This window comes from Condylura cristata, unplaced genomic scaffold (assembly GCF_000260355.1).
Source record: "Condylura cristata isolate star-nosed mole 26May11 unplaced genomic scaffold, ConCri1.0 scaffold00008, whole genome shotgun sequence".
Lineage (NCBI taxonomy): Eukaryota > Metazoa > Chordata > Mammalia > Eulipotyphla > Talpidae > Condylura > Condylura cristata.
The window spans coordinates 13,672,671-13,690,097 of record NW_004567109.1 but is presented as its reverse complement, the minus strand read 5'-3'; the positions used below and the strand labels follow the sequence as shown (position 1 = coordinate 13,690,097).

Sequence of the window (17,427 nt, the reverse complement as noted above, 5' to 3'; positions counted from 1 at the left end):
TGGCCGACCTGGGCCTGAAGCGGCGCGGTTGGGGAGAGGCCGCGTGGGTGAACTGAGGCCCCTGGGACCTGCCTGCGGTGTGACCTTGCCAGATGGCTGCGTCTGGCCACTGGCTGCGCGACCCGTGGCGCGACGTTACCTTGGCGGGGCGCGGCTCTCCGCGGGCGCACTGCGTCGCTCTGATCCAGCCTCGCGGCCGCCGTGCACCGCCGCTGACGCAGCTTGGCCACAGCAGGCAGTCGGGGTGGGCCTTTCCGCCGCCAGGATGCCGGGCTTCCTTAGTTTCGGAGATAGTTCAGGAGGCGCCTGCGCCGGCACAGCAGTTGGGACGCTCTTGGGGCCCTTATCGAAGCTGCAGCTGCTTCCACATAGCCGCTGTGGTCAAAAAGGAGCCCAGAGTAACAGTTTTCCTCGACGGTCGCCGTTCTGTTTGCTGTAACGGATCTGCAACATTTCGGGAAAAGACAGTTCTGCTTACCTTTCCTCAGGCTGGCAGACACGTGCTGCTGCTGCAGCTGAATAAGCTTGGAAGTGCCGCGGGCACGCTGGGTGGGTTGGGTTCCTGTAGGACAGTCCAGGGGCATCGGTATCTGCACGCCTCTGATGCTGAGGGCACAAATAAAGGCACTGGAAGGTCACTCAAAAGCTGTTTCATTTTAGCTGTGCCAGGTGAGGATGTCGGCATGACTGAACTCTGATGACCGAGGGACCACGGACTCAACAGTCTAGCAGCTGGTAGGTGTTCTGTGTGTAACTTGGGACTGAGCGGTGTTGGTGACAGCATGTTTCCAAGGGCTGTGGCCGGTGGTGGCCATGGGATCTCCAACTGCATGCCAGAGCAACATGGAGAGACTTTGACAGCACAGGTCAGCCAATACCTGCAGCTGCCACTCGCCTTTCCTATAATTCAGTACTGCGGCTGGTACTGGTCTTTGCACCAACTAAATGAAAATGGGAATATTGGATCTACTTAGAGCTTTCATACTTTTTTTTTTGAGATTACCTTGGAGTTTTGTGGCATAATCTGAAACTGAAGGATCTGAAGCTACCATCTTGTTGGATCTGCTTTATAAGGTAACTTAGTTGCTAAAGATAGTTTGACCCTCCTGTTCCCTTTCCCATCGGATCTGTACACTGGTCTTGGTGGTCGTATGAGGAGGAACAGTAATACTGAAGCTGGTCTCACAGGGCTTGTAGTCAGCCATGTAGCGTGTGGATTAGTTTCAGACAAGATTGAACTCTTTGAATTTGCCTCACGCCCTGAAATGGGAGTCTTATGTTCTGAGTTACTTATTTCTAATATTTTTATATTTGGGAAGGGTTTGTCAATGGCTTTCTTGCCACAATTCACTGTTTACCCCTTTTATTTTTTTAGATCTGTTACCAGTAAAGCTGTCTGCATCTTGAGTTTGGTAAGTTAGATGACTGAATGAAACTTAGCACAGCGTCCTTGGGGCTAATGGTGGTCACTGCATAGCAGAACATTACATCTGGCCTTTCTCATGTGCTATATTTGTTTACTAAAGACAAAAATGGCTGCATTGTGACTTTGTTAGATTTTCCCACCAAAAGGGCCAAGAGAGTATTCTGTTGCCAATAGAATATAGCCCTGAGCATTTGACAATTCAGTACTTTATGCTTATACTGCAGAGTCTATTAGCACTCCTCTGGCCCCCACCCTCCCACCTCTTGTGGATTGGATAGAGACAAATAGATCCACCTGGCTCCTCCAGATGCTAGACTGGTCCAGGATGAAACCTATCTGAGTGGACATGCATGGATGACAGATGCGGATATGGGACTGAGACCAGCTGTTAGTATGATGCCTGGGGAGACACTGATTGTGACAAGTACTAACACACTGGCTTAAACTTCCTTTTCAGAAAACTGAGCAGACTGAATGAAAGCCAAGGCCTCCTTTTGTTAGTGCTGGTACCTGACATACAAGAAGTCAATAGGCCCTCTCTGATGGCAGCACCATGAAGCTATCCACAGCCACTGCAGCATGAATTTGATACCCAGCCAGGGAGCTGACCCACATGGCACAGCAGACTTGTCGATCTGTCTGTTCCTCCTCACTTTCTCTCTCTGAATCCTCACCTCCCGCATCTCTGGCCTATACCCTAGTTCTAAAATAAATCTTTAAACTGACAAAGTAATTTTAGCCAATCTATGTGTGTGTGTGTGTGTCCTTGAATGGATTGGATTCAGATTAAATAAAAGGTTGATGACTGTACAGCATGATAAATTACATGACTGTACATGCTGGCCTTTGTTAAGAATTCAGGCCAACCATTTGGTATATGTTCCATTTCGATGACACTCAAGTGGGCACGGCACCCAGAAGGCATAGTAATGCCCTTTACACTGTGTCTCTAAAGCAATTTGGGTCTTTTTTTCAAATCAAAAATGTAAGCTAAGCTATGGAACAGGATGCCAGGCCTTGTGCCTTTTATCTGGAATCAGCCACTCTTCCTTGCCACTCAGCTGGCTATGCTGCTGTGGCCAGTCTGGGGACAACAGCAACTGCAGGTTTACTTCTGATCTCATCCCAGCTGGGCTGTTGAAAGGCAGATGGGGACCCTGTTTCAAATTCAAATGGCAGAAACACTAAAAACAGTTGTCATAATAGTATAAAATATTTCAAAAAGGTCTGGTCTTGAATTTTTTAAAGGAATCTCATTTCTTGCATAGTCCATTATGTATTAGCCTTTATCTTGACTACATCATGGCTGGGATCTCTGAAGACACTGTGTCCAGGGGTTGCCAGTGACAGTCCATCAATGCATCATACAGCTCCTCACTCTGCTCCATGAACTCCTTGTTGGCTTCTGTCACGTCCAGTTGAGGTGTGGGGTCTGTAAGAGAAGCAGAGGTAGGCTAAGGGGGAGACTCAACAGCCCAAGAGATCTGGTTCAGTTCCCCAGAGCCAGGACTGCTGTCTCCTAGGGCAAGTTCCTTGTCCTGTCAGTTTTCGGTCCCTTACAGGGGCTGACAGCAAGCTCTGCATTAGCTCCAGTGAGGATGAAGGTAAGCTACTTACTACATGTAGCATCACATTCCCTGATCTTTCAAATTTGAGTTTGGAAAATTAAATCTGAAGCACCATCTCAAAAACTAAAAAAAGAACATCTAATGAACTGAGGTAGGGCTGAGAGGCAAAGTTCTACATTTGTAATGTTCTTTCTTCACTGCAAAAATCATTCTTTAGAACTTATGGTAAATTAAAAAAAAAGTCATGGTAAATTACTAAAAGAATGTAAAAAACCTGTTTTTTTAAAAAGATTTATTTATGCATACAAGAACTAGGGTATAGGCTAGAGGTGCAGAGGGTAGGAGGATTCACCAGAGACAGTGGGTAACTCAACAGGCAAATCAACTGAAACACTGGTGAGGCATGCAGTGGGCAGGTCAGGAGAGGTCTGATGTGCCATGTGGGTCAGCTCCCTGGCTGGAGATCAAACTCAGCTTTGTAGTGCCACTGAGGGCCAAAGTTTAAAAATTCTTAAATCACTGAAACATATAATTTTCCTTCTAGTCTTCTGTTCATTTGAAATACTATACACAAATACACTCATGTATTAAAAAACAAACTTAAAAACTAGAGATACCTTGTTTTGATCCACAGAATCAATGCAGTCACTATCAAAATCACAGCTGCTTTTCCCCCATGAACAGGGAGACTGACAGTAAAACATGGAAATTCAGGATAATCAAAGATGATCTTGAAAAAGAAAAAAATGGGGCCCTCCCTGGGGTTAATGGGGTTAAAGCATAGCACTATGAAGCTATCTGCAGCCACTGCAATATGAGTTTGATGCCTGTCAGGAAGCTGACCCACATGGCGCAGCAGACCTCTCCTGGCTTGTCCACTGCTCCCCTCAGCAGTGTTTCAGTTCATCTGTCTATTCTGCTCTTCACTCTGTCCGGTGAATCCTCTCACCCCCACCCCCCCAGCTCTGGTCTATATGTTCTTATATTTATAAACATAGAAATCCCAAAAAGAAAAAAAACGACAAGGATACCCTAGTGGCACAAATGGTTAAGTCTCAGCACTGTGAAGTAATCTGCAGCTACTACAGCACATGTTCGACCCCCCCAGCCAGGGAGGTGACCCACATAGTGCAGCAGACCTCTCCTGACCTGCCCGCTCGCTGCTCCCTTCAGTAGTGTTATGTCAGTGGATTTGCCTGTTCAGCTCCCCACACTCTGGCTTACACCCCAGCTCTTGTATACATAAATGAAAACAAATCTTTAAAAAAAAAAAAAAAGACATTTATCTAAAAGTTAACAATCTCTTCAATTTTATTTCTATTCAATAACAAGTATAATAAATACTTTTAACTTAAGAAATGATGATAGCTACTACTGCAATGGGTGATTTTCATAATACATTGTATTTTCAATCATAACTACCACCTGCAAGTAAAAAATACATATAATCTAACCTATAGAAAAAATTAAAACACAGGATAAAAAAAAATAATTTTATAAGCTGTCAAACAAATACCAGGCAATATATTCTTGCTAGAGGCCTCCATCCTGGTGGGAATGTCAACTCACTCCACAGAGGGTGTCTCATGCCCTGTCAGGCTCTTGCCCTGGGCTTGCTGAGACCTGCCCTCAAGCCCAGGTGATGTACCATGCTGCAGTTCTGTAGGCAATGCCTCTGTCACTGGAAGGTAAGTTCCTCTAGAGCAGAATTCACCTCATATGCTTTCAGCACCTAGCTAGCAAAGTACAGTGCCAACCGCACAGCAGTCACTCTGTCACTATCACACAAATGACAGAATGAGTGAATGGACTCCTTTCTTACCTTCTAATGCGTCATCTCCGACTTCTTCGTATGTCTGTCAAGAGACCAGAGAAGAGTGAGAAGGATGGTGAACTCTGGGCCCATGGCAAGGATAAGAGGAACGAGGCTGCTTCATATTTGCCATTTTCTTTTGAAGCCCAAGCTCCCAACCCCATCCACCCCATCCTGGAGAATGACCCACGTTTCCAGAGGATGACAAGAGTCAGACTTGTGAAATCACGGTTACCTGCATGGTGCTCTGCGTATAGCCATATTGAGGGTAGCTGTAGCTGTAGCTGCCTGTGTTCTGGTCATAGCCCCACTGGGCATAATAGTTCTGATACTGTTGGTAATACTGGTTGTAGCTGTAACTGTACATTTGATTATATTCCATAGGCTTCACACGACTCCTTGATGAAGAAAATACCATAAATAAACAAGCAAGTATGAGCAAACATTCCCACAGCACTTCCTGGAGGGGTAGTGATTGTACCACATGCTTTATGTAGTTTAACTCATTAACAACAGCCCTATGTGATAAGTATGCAGATGAAGAAACAGAGGGACAGAAGGGTTATGTAATGGGTCCAAGTCACACAACTTGTAAGAGATTCAATACCAGGCTAGCTGGTTCCAGAGTCCATGCTTTAGTTAGGAGCTTCTGCTTCCTTCTGCAGCTGCCACTGATAATCCAGCTACTGAAATGAAGTTCAATCCCATTGTGACTTCAGACCAGAGCAAAAACCTAAAAGGTACTTCAATGTACCCTCCCAAATTCACAGGAAGATCATCTCTTCCCCTCTTTCCAAAAAGCTAAGACAGAAGCTCCAGGCCCACCTGGAACGATGACGACAAAGCATCCAGGTTTACAGGAAGAAACGCACCATCTAAACTGAACGAGAGATGGGCAAAGGCAAATGGCAGAGTCTTTCATGGGGGAGTTCACTCCAGCAAGGTGAGGATCACTATACTAAAACTGGGCAAAGATCACAAAGAGATCCTGGGGTGCAACTAAGTAGGGACGGAACAGGAAACTTAGGAGATGCAAGAATAAAGTAATTGTATGAATGACTTTCATTAAAAACTGCTAAGATGAGGGCCTTGTAGGTGGTGCAAGGGGTTAAGTCTCAGCCATCAGCAGACACTGTGGTCTGTGTCCAATCCCTGGCCAGGGAGCTGACCCACATGGTGTAGATCTTTCCCATCTCACCGCTGTTCCCCTCAACTTCATTTCAGTGGATCCACCTGTTCTGCTCCCCACTCTGGTGATTCCTCTCACCCCCATCCCTCTGGCATATACCCCAGTTCTTGTATGCATTAAAAAAAAAAAAAGGGCAGCCCTATCTTCCTCGATTCCTATTGTGGAAGGGCACCTCCTCAGAGGCAGGCACCAAGTACTGATAATAACAAAACCCCCAACCCCCAAATGCTGACAGGAAAGAAGAGGTAAGGATGACGAAATACAACGTCCTTGCAGAAGGGACTTTATTTCTCCCCTTTACAACTACAACTCTAAAGTCCAGGACAGGCCCACGGAGCTGTAAGGACTCAGTTGCTGCTGATCGAATACTAGGTAATATGTCAAAAACAACACAAAGAATGGCTACATAGACAAGATACTCGAGAGAATATCCTGCAGCTGTTAAAAAATAAGATGATGATCATACAACCACAAGGAAAAGTGTGTATACTGAGTAACTGGGGAGAACTAAGCATTGTTACTGTAATTAAAAACGAGGGCAGGGTGAAAAAGAAAAGGCATCTATCTCCAGGTCATAGATTTTTTTTTTTTTAATTTATGCAAGCAAGAGCTGGGGTGCAGGGCCCTCCCTGGTGGCGCAATGGAATGAAAAAAAGCACTGTGAAGCTATCCTCAGCCACTGCAGCACAAGTTCAACCCTGGGTCGGGGAGGCGACCCACATGGCATGGCAGACCTATTTTATCTTGCTCATTGCTCCCCTCAGCAACACTGCCTATTCTGATTCCAAATGGGGTACAGCCCAGAGGTGTTGGGGGGGGGGGAAGAGGATTCACCAGATAGAGTGGGGAGCAGAACAGGCAGATAGACCGAAATACACTGCTCAGGGGAGCAGCAGGTGGGTCAGAAGAAGTCTGTTGTGCCACGTGGGTCACCTTTTTGGCTGGGGATTGAACCTGCACTGTGGTGGCTGTGGAGAGCTCCACAGTGCTGTGCTCCAACTCACTGCACCACCATGGAGAACCCCCATTCATGGATATGTGTGGAACTCAAAAATGGTAGCCATTTTTGGGTAAGAGGAAAATTTCTTTTAGTTTTTCTTTAATGTTTTTATACATATGGAGTTTAGGACAAAAAGCATTTTTGGAGGAAGATCAGTAGGTTGATATAGTAAACATAACTAAACTGCAAAGAACCTGTAGTTATTTTGCTTCTTTTAAAAATATAGCCAACTGAGGCCTCTCCTGTCTCACACGTTGCTCCCCTAATGCAGAAGATTTCAGTAGATCCACCTGTTTTGCTCCCCATTCTGTTGCTAGTGAATCCTCTCTCCATCCCCCAATACACCTGTGGCCCGCACTCCAGTTCTTGTATGCAATAAACAGAAATAACTTAAAAAAATATACAGCCATCTGGAAACTTTGTCAAAAGAATACAGCTACTTTTGGCCTGGACACTGACTTTGAAGGGAGGAGGGAAGGCAGATAGTTCTTTATTGGGAGGCATCTGCTTACTAGATGCCTACAGCATCACCTGAGTCAGGAGCACCAAGATTTCTCCACAAGCTATGAGCAAAACTGCTCCTAGCCGAGAACTAACCAGTCAGAGGATGAAGATTCTATGCAGAGTAAGGATGTTTTCCATGTGGGCCCTCCCTGGTGGTGCAACAGGTTGATACGCAGCACTACAAAGCTAGCTGCAGCCACTTCAGCACGAGTTCGATCCCCAGCTAGGGGGTGGGGTGACCCACATGGCGCAGCAGACCTCTCCTGACCTACCCGCCGCTCCTCTCAACAGTGTATTCTGGTCAATCTGCCTGTTTTGCTCCTCACTATGTCTCTGGTGAATCCTTTCACTGCCTCTGCACCTATGGCCTATACCCCAGTTCAGTATACATAAATAAATCTTAAAAAACAAAACAAAACAAAAACAGAAAACAAAAGATGTTTTCTATCTGAGAAAATTGTTTGGAGGTAGGAGGGGAAAAGGGCTTCCTGCCTGGCAGGACAAGCAGAGTGATGTGTAATAGTCTATTGACTGTTTGGATCTTTCATTCTTAGCCATTCCTTGTTGTAGGAGGTTTGTAGATTTCACTGATATAAACGGGGCTAAAATTGGAATATATAATTTTTTTCCCTTCTCCATTGTTACTAATTACATATATAAATATCTAGCAGTGGTTCTACCCAGTACTGCTACCTGCAACATCTGAATGTGTCAGCCTCTCACCCTGATCTTAGCTCTCTCCCCACGAATGTTGCTGGAGGATCAGGGTCACACTCACACATCTCTAACCAGCATACAACCTGGAAACTAAGAGGCGTTCATTATCTGTGACTTGACTGACTGTCCCTCTATCCGCCCATCCAGCATGGGATACCCTGATTATCAACTGGATGTGGGGTGTCCTGGTGGGGGGTCAGTCCAGAGCCAGTGCATGACTCACGCTTTAGGGATTGCCACGCTCAGTCGCACTGGTTTAGACCCCAATCCCACTGCTCCCTGGCACTCTGTCAGGGCTCGCTTCTGTTCCAGTTCATCTGTGAATTTCACAAAGCCATAGCCCCTGTAGGAAGAAGAAACTCAACATTAGACAATAAATACAAGGAAAGTAAAGTCCAGGAACAGAAAAGGGCTGGGAAGGGAGACAGTCTAACAGACTACGGGAAGGGATTAGTGGCGGATTAGTTATGGGAACTCTCATTAGTGGAGCTGCGTGAAGAACAACTGGAGAGACAAGCACTGGAGGATCCCGAAACTGGGGATTCCCACAGCCAGCTCGCCATTCTCCACCCTTTTACTGAGGGGGCACCTTCCCAAACAGTTGCTTCCCTTCCATTCTACTGGAAAGTAGTAGTATTAGCAGTAGTAGTAACAGTGGTAAAAGTTCATTCAGCAAGTATTTACAAGACTGTGTATGACAGCTATCACACAAGGCAGGCTAGCAGACAGATACAAGGTTCTGCTCTCCTGAACTCATATTCTAGTTGGGGTATATAAAATGACAGTTAGTGAGCACTTACAATTTTGGGCTCTGAGCTGAGCATATCCCCAGAGATAGCTCATCCATCTGTGCAAGAATCTGACAAAAGTTGGCCATGTTTTATTGGTGATGGAATCAAAGTTCAGAGGGACTGGTATTTGTCCAAAGTCATACTAGAAGAACTCACGTCCAGGTGATTTCCAAAGCCCAAGATTATAATTACCAAAACTTGAGGTTATTTCCAAGTTTGTAGTGACAATAAGCAGAATTACAAAAATTTTAGAGCATTGCTTATTGCTCTGTTTATACTGCATCATTTAATACACCCCTAACAGCAGATCCCCTTACCAATGGTGTGTACATTTGAAGACCCCATTTGGTACCTGAAACTGCGGGCAGTACCAACCCCTAAAAAGCTGAACCTAAGCACGTGGGCCAACCAAACCCGAATAGCTGAAAAGTCGTGTGAGCTTATAGCTGGCCCCCTCTATGCCCAGGTTCCAACTTCTCAGATTTAACCAACCAACATCTACGTCGGTTAATCTGTGAAATTGGAACCCAAAGAGAGAAAAATCCATATATAAGTGGACCAGTGCAGTTCAAACCTGTACTGTTCAACGGTCAACTGTAAATGTTTTTTCCCATACAAACATATTCATGATATATTTATAAATTAGACATTGTAAGAGATTACAGCAATTAATGATAAAAATAGAACAAGAACATACTGTAGTAAAACTTGTTTTAATATATCTCAAAAAAAAAAAAGATATCTCAAAGTATTTTATTACAGACTATATAATATTTTTGGACCTCAAATGACCACAGGCAACTGAAAGCACAGAGAGTGAAGTTGTGGATAAACAGGGATTACTTTGTACTATTAATCAGTCCAGTTTTACAGATGAGAATATGGCATCAAAGGCTCAGTAACTTGTCTACTGCATCTTCCCTGGCTGGTATTGCAGCTGGGATCCAAATTAGCCAATCTGGCGTCAGAGCCTGTGTTCTTAACCAGCATGCTCACATGGCCTCTCTATTAGCTCCGTCTACAGGAAAATGCTGAAACGGAGAGGGTGGGTGTCAATAACAGGTAAGACCTTACTTAGACACGCCTGTCTGGTCCAAAACCACCTTGCCTCCCCGACAGGAGGGGTAGACTTTGACGAAGAATTCATACAGCATGCCATCATCCACATCTGGGGTCAGGTCCCCCACAAAGAGGGAGTACTCAGGGCTGAGAGGAGAGACCAAGATTCAGAGACAAAGACCAAAACTTTTGTTCTGACAGCTCTTTTGGTTCACTCTGGGTAAACCCTTCCTGGACCTCCTTACAGAAAAGCACATGTGCTGGGTTCTCCAGCAGGTCCTGGTTTGTTTCCTCGGGCAGTCCTGGCAGAGGGTATAGAAGTGGTCTTCCACTGTCAAGTCCTTCACCCGCTGCACAGAGCCTGTCCGACTTTAAGTATTACAAAGTGCAGAAGAGTCAGTTCTCAAAAGAGAAAACCAGACATTCTCTATTTACTACCTATTTTTAATTCAGATGGCGAAAGACAGAGTGAGAATGAGACCTAGACCTTATCTCCTAAAGACCTAACACCTAGCTAAAATGAACACCCCGACTTTTAGAACAGGCACGTAAACTTTTCCTGTCACGGGTCAGACAGTGTTTTAGGTTTTTGGGAGTCTTGTACTTTTTCAATTAAAAATGTAAAAAACCCAAACTTGTAAATACTTGTGCGTGTGTTCAAGGTGATACAGATCACAGGCCAACCACCCACTTTTATTGTTATTATTTCACATGATTTCTTGTATGAAAAATAAAATTACCAATGACTCTGACATACACTTTTGTCATTTCCTGTAGCTTTTCTTTTGAATTTATAAAGGTTAGGTAGGATCATTTGTTTCTAGCCTTTTTTTCCTACTTTCACCAAATGACCAACATCTTGACATATGCTCTACTACATGACTGGTTAATGGGTACGCATGCTTTAACAGATACAGCGTGCCAACTAATGAACATATTGTAATTTAAAGCAGTTCCCACTACTTAATGATTTGGGTTTCCCCCAATATTGCCCATTATAGGTAATACTTCAATGAAGCCATCTTTGCACATATCTATGAATAAACTCCAAGAAGCAGAGTTATAGGAGCAATGGGTACAAATTCTTCTAAAACTTTTCAGGTTTTCAAGCTTTCAAACAGCAACCCAAAATGCTCAATTTGTTTTAGTAACAGATCAACTCCTACTGAATAAAACCTCGATGATGTGGGGAGTAAAAGAGTAGAAGGTAATACAGAGAAAAAATGGGCTTAGACAGAAGATTCCAGGCTGGTCCATCAGTGGGGAAGCAGAAAGGGGTTGTCTTTTAAGGAGGGGAAGCAAAGGGAGTCAAACAGGCTCCCCATCCTCCTCTTTGTTAGAGAAGATGTGTCATCACTGGTCATTATCTAGACATTTTCTCAGGGCACGAAGTCACCCCAGGGCTGCTCTGTACTCACCTGTTATCTGGCTGTTTTCCATAAGTGGCATAGTTCAGTTTAAAGCGTTTTGCCTGAAAATTTAAAAACAAAGAAACTAAAACAGAGAAAGGTGTTTCAAGAGTCAAACAATATTTGAAAAAAACTGAAATAAATTACCTTGGCCAAAACATCTCCCCCTCTCTAAGCCTCAGACTTTTCTCCTGTATAAAATGAGGGGGTTGCACGGATGACCGCTAAGGGCACTGCCAGCTCCATGGTTCTATGAGCCCAGGTGTGCCAGTTTGGTGCAGCTGTAAGCTAAGTAACTGTGGGAAGAGCAGAATGTAACTCTCTTGAAATGTGTCCTCACTGCTACCAGCCTGTTCTAGTTTTCAATCAGAAAAGAGGTCTAGTTTCAAGTCTTCCATTAGGCCAGGCAACGTGCAGAGTGGAGAGGACATGGACTCTAGAGGCAACCCATGTTCAGTTTGTATCCTGGCTCTGCAATCTGCTACTTTGTTGCCTTGGGGCAAATTATTTCACTTTCCTGAGTTTCAGATTCCTGGTTGGTCAAAGATAACAATGCCTACTGTTTTGGGTTGTTACAGAATTAATTAATTAACATCAATATACAGTAGGGATTAAAGAAAAGATGGTTATCAATGACAAAACGGCAACAACAGGATTATCTAAGGGTCCTTACAGGTGTGGCTCCTGGAAGGGGTTTCCCATTAATTTTATGCAAACACTTCTCGGCTGTGGCCAAATCTGCAAATTCTACAAAGCAGTAACCAGCTGGGATCCTGAAGAGAAAGCAGACAGAAAGAATGGGTTAAAGATTCTATTTCCAAATGAGATCCTGAAGGGAGGATCCTTTCCTTCTAATGGAGAGTCCATGATGTTTTGTTTACTGCCATATTCCAGTTCAGACGTAATTGACACAATTGGATCAGCCCCAGAACCATTTAGCAAACATTTATTTACTTACAGTTTCCACCTGAGGTGTTGGTTGCCAAAATGTTTAATACAATTCAAACTTTTAGCTCTTAAAGCCCTGTTTACAGGAAATACCAGGGACAGAACAAGTAAAGTACTACCACAAGGAAATAAATAGAAAATGCAGGACCAACATCTAGTACATAAGATCTTATGTCTGACAATTGTTAACTCTTTAAAAAAGTCACCAGCCATGCTCAGAGACCTCTCCTATCTTGCCCACTGCTCCCCTCAGCAATGTGTTTTGCTCCATTTGTCTGTTCTGCTCTCCACTCTGTCCCTGGCGAATCCTCTCATCTCTGTCCACGCATCTCTGGCCTGTACCCCAGTTCTTAAATGTATGCATAAATAAATTGTTAAAAAAAAAAAAGGCCCTACCTAGTGGCGCAGTGGGTTCAAGCACAGCACAACAGACCTCTCCTGACCCACCCGCTGCTCCCTTCAGCAGTGTACTTCATCAGTCAGCATGTTCTTCTCTCTGCTCTGTCTCTGGTGAATCCTCTCACCGCCCCTGCACCTCTGGCATGTACCCTAGTTATGTATGCATAAATAAATAAATTAAAAAAGATGGGATGGGCCAACTCTGTGCTTTCTGTCTTGTATGTCTAGAATCTTAAGGCTCACAGATGTGAAATACATAAATCCTTCTAGATGGAAGTTATTTTAGATTTTTAAATAAATGGAATCATACAATAAGGTTTCTTTCATTTGAGACTCATTCATATTGTTGCTATCCAAGAAGACTGTTGCTTTTTATGGCTAAGTATTTTATTGTATGAAAACACTAGCATTTATCTTTTTCCCTATTCATGGATACTTGAGCTGCTTGCAGTCTTTGCTCATTGTCAGAGAGTTGCTACATTTTTTTGTTTACAAATCCCTTTGTGTGTATGTGGACAGATGTTTTCATTTCTTTTGGGTAAAAGGCCTAGTGTCCCCACCACAACGCTGATGCACACACTTGCCCCCAGGGCTTATACTATTATTTACAATCCCATCAGTGAGGTACAGAGATCTGATTATTGCACATCTGACTCCATTCTTTCTTTTCTGAATTTTAAAAGTTGGGGTTCAATATCCCTAAACTAAAATTTATCACTTTAACAATTTTTAAGTGTACAGTTCTGTAGGATTAAGTATATTCACATGGTTGCGCAACTCCTAACTAATTGCACCCCTGAGCACTATGCCTTACTGCATATTATTTTTCTCTTGATCTTAAACTTTTTCTCTTAGTTTCTTCAGTCTTTCGTTTTTATTTTACATTAGCTTTCTTCCTTTTTTACAGTACTCTTGCAAGCCACTTCAAAGTCTTTCTCAAATGAGGCCAATGTAAATGTCAATAGTTAAGACCACCATAGACAGCTAGTGTTTAGTAACTGTGGGTAGGCAGATAAAGACAGTCTAAATTTTATTTCAAAAGATTGAAATGTGAGGCCTCCCTGGTGGCACAAGGGTTAAATCTCAGTGCTATCAACTGCAGTGATCTGAGTTAGATCTCTAGCCAAGGAGCTAACTCACATGGTACAGCAGATCTCTCGTCTCTCCTGCTGCTCCCCTCAGCAGTGTATCTCAGATTGGCCTGTTCTGCTCCCCACTCTGTCTCTGGTGAAGCCTCTCATTCCTGCATCTCTAGCCTACATCCCAGTTCTTCTGTGCAAAAAATAAAAATAAAATGTAAGAACCTATGTCAGTATTTTAAAGTGTAGAAAAGTACTACAAAAATGCATGTTTCATACAAAAAGCTGATTATCTGTAACTTTTTGTCTACAAAAGTAAGAAGAAAAATATTTCAGACAGGAAGATTTAGCAGTCAGAAAATCCTTCCCTGAGTACTGGGGTTCTGAATACACAAAGCACCTGTCCACCCAACAGTCAGAGATGGATGCACTTCCTGTCATCCGTACTTTTACCCACTTGATGTTCTAGCAAGCTGGATTGGTAGAGTACCTGGCACAGAGTGGATGCCCAACAAACACTGTCAGACAGATAAAGAAATCCTGTTATCTGGGCCCAGGGACCACGTCTGGCTTGTTTCAGTCATGTGTCCCAACAATATAGAACAGGAGCACATAGCAGTGTCTGTGTAAATAATTTTCACATGAATGATTAAGAGGTAAGGGTATACATGAGCCCTGAGGACAGAACTGAATTCGAGTCCTGGCTTGTCATTTAATAGCTGTATAAACTTAAGATAGTTATTAAGCTGCTTTAATAACATCATTCAGCTCAGACTTTCTGTGATTGAAAAGTGACTTTTAAGTGCTTACCTAGCAGATGTTTACATTTACTGAGCAAATACACAAGCCAGACACTAAACAAGGAAGATGAATTGGCTCATTTAATCCTCACCATAACTCTATGAGGTAGGTGCTTTTATTATCTCCATTTTTCCTTTAGTTTAAATTTTTTATAATAGTTTATTTTTACATCATTTGGTGCCTTTTTCCATCTCAGTTGTAATCCCCGTGGGCTTCCCACCACGAAATCACCTGTGTGTCTTCACCATCTCCATTTTTTCATAGACTAGGTGAAATGAGAGGGGAAGACTGTCACTTGTCCAAAGTCATACAGCAGATACAGCTTCCAGATCTAGTCTGATTCCATGGTGTGGGCCATATACATTACCTAGATCTCCTCTCAACGAGCCCCCAAAGTTAACTTCTGTAATGTCATGGTAACAATTACCAGGGATGAGAAGGCTTGGCCCAGCCATGTTCATTCCTCTTGAAAGACATCACAGGGTGATCTACTGAGGGAGAACTGAGGAGATGGAAGATAACTTACCCAGTGAGGCGGTTTCGGATAATTTTGACGCTCATCACGGTCTCCCCCATGGTGGCAAAGGCTCTGGAGATGAAGTTCTCATCCATGTAGGGCTCCAACTGCGTAAATAAAAGGGCAGAGCGACTCAGGTCAGCGTTCCAGAGCCCCTCGAAATCAGGCCCGAGATGGTCACCTGAAGCTGGTAGGGACGGGGGTTCCATCTGCAGTGATCTGAACCCCAACTTGCGCATCTCCAGCCCATCCTTTGCCTCCTTCCCTTCACATTTGCTCTCCTCACAAAGCCTGCCTCCATCCTGGGCTAGGAACCCCAGTCCGCCAGCCTTCCAACCAGAGCGCCCTTCAACCCTCGGGATCTCTCCGTTCTGTGCCCTCTGAGAACCTCCCTTTCTCTTCAAGAACCCAGATGGGGGCCCAGACCCCTCAGATTCAACCTTTTCACCTACACGCGGGGACTCCCACCTCTGTGTCCCCCGAAAAACACCCCTCTGCGTTCTAAGGTCTCCTGCCCTCTGACACGTCCTCCCTCGCGACACAGTTCCACCTCAGACCCGGACGTCACCCTCACTCACGTCGCCCATCCAGAGGCTGGCCGCCATGCCCGCAGCCGGGCCGGTCGCGGCGGGCGCGAGGGCCGGGCAGACTCCAGCCGCCCGCCGGGCCGCCAGGGAGCATGCGCCTCCGCGGCTTCTGCGCATGCTCGGAACCTCGGCGCCTGGGCCGCGCCCCGTGTTCCGTTCCGGTTTTTCCCGGGACCCGGATAGAGCTTCCGGATCCCGGAGGGCGGAATCCGGGCGGGAGTCGGCGAGAGCGGCAGGCTGTGGCCCCCGGTTACTGGCCTGACTGACTTTCTCGGTTTTTCCCTTACTCACATAGTGTTTATTTATTGATGCATACTAGAACTGGGGTGCAGGCCAGAGGTGGGAGGGGGGTGAGAGGATTCACCAGAGACAAAGTAGGGAGCACAACGGGCAGATCTACTGAAATACACTGCTGGGGGAGCAGCGGACGGGTCAGGAGTGGTCTGCTGGCCATATGGGTCAGGAGCGGTCTGCTGGCCATATGGGTCAGCTCTGGGGCCGAGGATGCACTGCTGCAGTGATTGCAGAGAGCTTCATAGTGCTGCACTTTAACTCGTGCCACCAGGGAGGGCCCTAAATGTGTATTTAAACATACATACAGATAACGCATGTAAAATTTAAAAAGTAATATTGTATAAAGGTGTAAATTTAAAGTTTAAAAAAATAAATGGTTCTCTTTGGGAGTCTAGACCCACCTGCAGTGTTAACCTGTGGCCTTGGGCAAGCCAGACACCCTTTTACTTGCTGTTTCCCAGTTGGCAAAGCATGAGGTTTTGTGGAAGCTTAGAATGGGATTCCCCTACTTTCTCTGAATAATATGGGGGTGAGAGAAGGGAAAGTTTAAAAGGAGTGTAAATTAGGGCAACCCTGCCACCTGAAGCACCCCTCAACTCAAATTTTCTTGAGCTTCACAACACCCACTATCCTAATCCAAACCTCCAGGAGCTCTATCCAGTCCCAGGCTGACCTGCCCCATCGATGTGACTTTGAAAACTAGATAATACAGACCAATTTAATTTTTCTAGTTGTTGTGTAGAGAAAAGATCTGCCACTCCAAAATAGGTTTTTGGCAAGGTTTATTTCAAAGCAAAACTTGTGAAGGCCGAGTGGAAGTTATTTTTGACGTGTATAAATTTAACTTTACACAGAACTTAAAATTTTTTTCCTTGGTAAACATCCTAAACTGCCTTTCTTCCCCTAACCTGCATCCACCTGGGGGCGTTATCAGTCATGCTGAATTTTCCCCAAGTATCTTTAAATTTTTCTCATCAACAGACCTGATGCTTGTTTACCTGCTAGCCTAGAGCCCAGAAATATCTAAGATTTCCTTTGCACCTAGACGTTGGTGTCCTAACCTCAGCTTCACTTTGGTACTCATTTCCTAGAAGCTTCTCTAGGTGCTGTCATCTCCCAAAGGTAACTTATAACAGGTGTGAGTCCCTTTCTAGGACTCTTTCTGGATGGTGGGTCACTTCCTTACAGTTTATATAGCCTGAACTTGGAGTACTGTATCAAGCACTTGTCTAAAAACTTAAGGCATGGGCTCTCCTTGGTGGCGCAGTGGGTTAAAGCACAGCATTATGAAGCTACCATAGCCACTGCAGCATGAGTGTGATCCCC

The 17,427-nt window shown here is 44.6% G+C and overlaps 2 protein-coding genes and 1 long non-coding RNA gene across 3 annotated transcripts in view; 1 reads left to right on the top strand and 2 right to left on the bottom strand.

Annotated features, from left to right (window-relative positions):
- RAB42 (RAB42, member RAS oncogene family) overlaps positions 1 to 369 on the bottom strand; it is a 7,814-nt gene extending 7,445 nt beyond the window's left edge. Inside the window, exon 1 of the mRNA XM_012722038.1 lies at positions 140 to 369. The gene's annotated coding sequence lies outside the window, so the exon portion shown is untranslated. The remainder of the gene's footprint in view (positions 1 to 139) is intronic.
- Positions 344 to 2,031, top strand: LOC105853366. The gene is made up of 4 exons (XR_001145214.1): positions 344 to 735; positions 999 to 1,074; positions 1,376 to 1,412; positions 1,884 to 2,031. It is a non-coding gene; the product is annotated as an uncharacterized LOC105853366 (long non-coding RNA).
- Positions 2,032 to 2,612: 581 nt separating this feature from the next.
- On the bottom strand, positions 2,613 to 15,879 carry TRNAU1AP (tRNA selenocysteine 1 associated protein 1). Its single transcript, XM_004678692.2, has 9 exons — positions 15,799 to 15,879; positions 15,230 to 15,327; positions 12,150 to 12,249; positions 11,486 to 11,538; positions 10,083 to 10,214; positions 8,441 to 8,560; positions 5,043 to 5,205; positions 4,817 to 4,850; positions 2,613 to 2,858 (listed from the first exon to the last, which is right to left on the bottom strand). Exons 1-9 carry the CDS (start codon positions 15,823 to 15,825, stop codon positions 2,722 to 2,724), a joined length of 864 nt encoding a protein of 287 aa, XP_004678749.1. The 5' UTR covers positions 15,826 to 15,879; the 3' UTR covers positions 2,613 to 2,721.
- Between the last annotated feature and the right edge of the window lie 1,548 nt (positions 15,880 to 17,427).

Coding starts and splice junctions, on each gene's coding strand:
- TRNAU1AP (XM_004678692.2), bottom strand. CDS start 15,825: ATGGCGGCCAGCCTCTGGATGGGCGAC. Junction 15,328..15,798: donor CCAGCCTCTGGATGGGCGAC/GTGAGTGAGGGT, acceptor TTATTTACGCAG/TTGGAGCCCTACATGGATGA. Junction 4,851..5,042: donor ATACGCAGAGCACCATGCAG/GTAACCGTGATT, acceptor GTCTCTTGACAG/ACATACGAAGAAGTCGGAGA.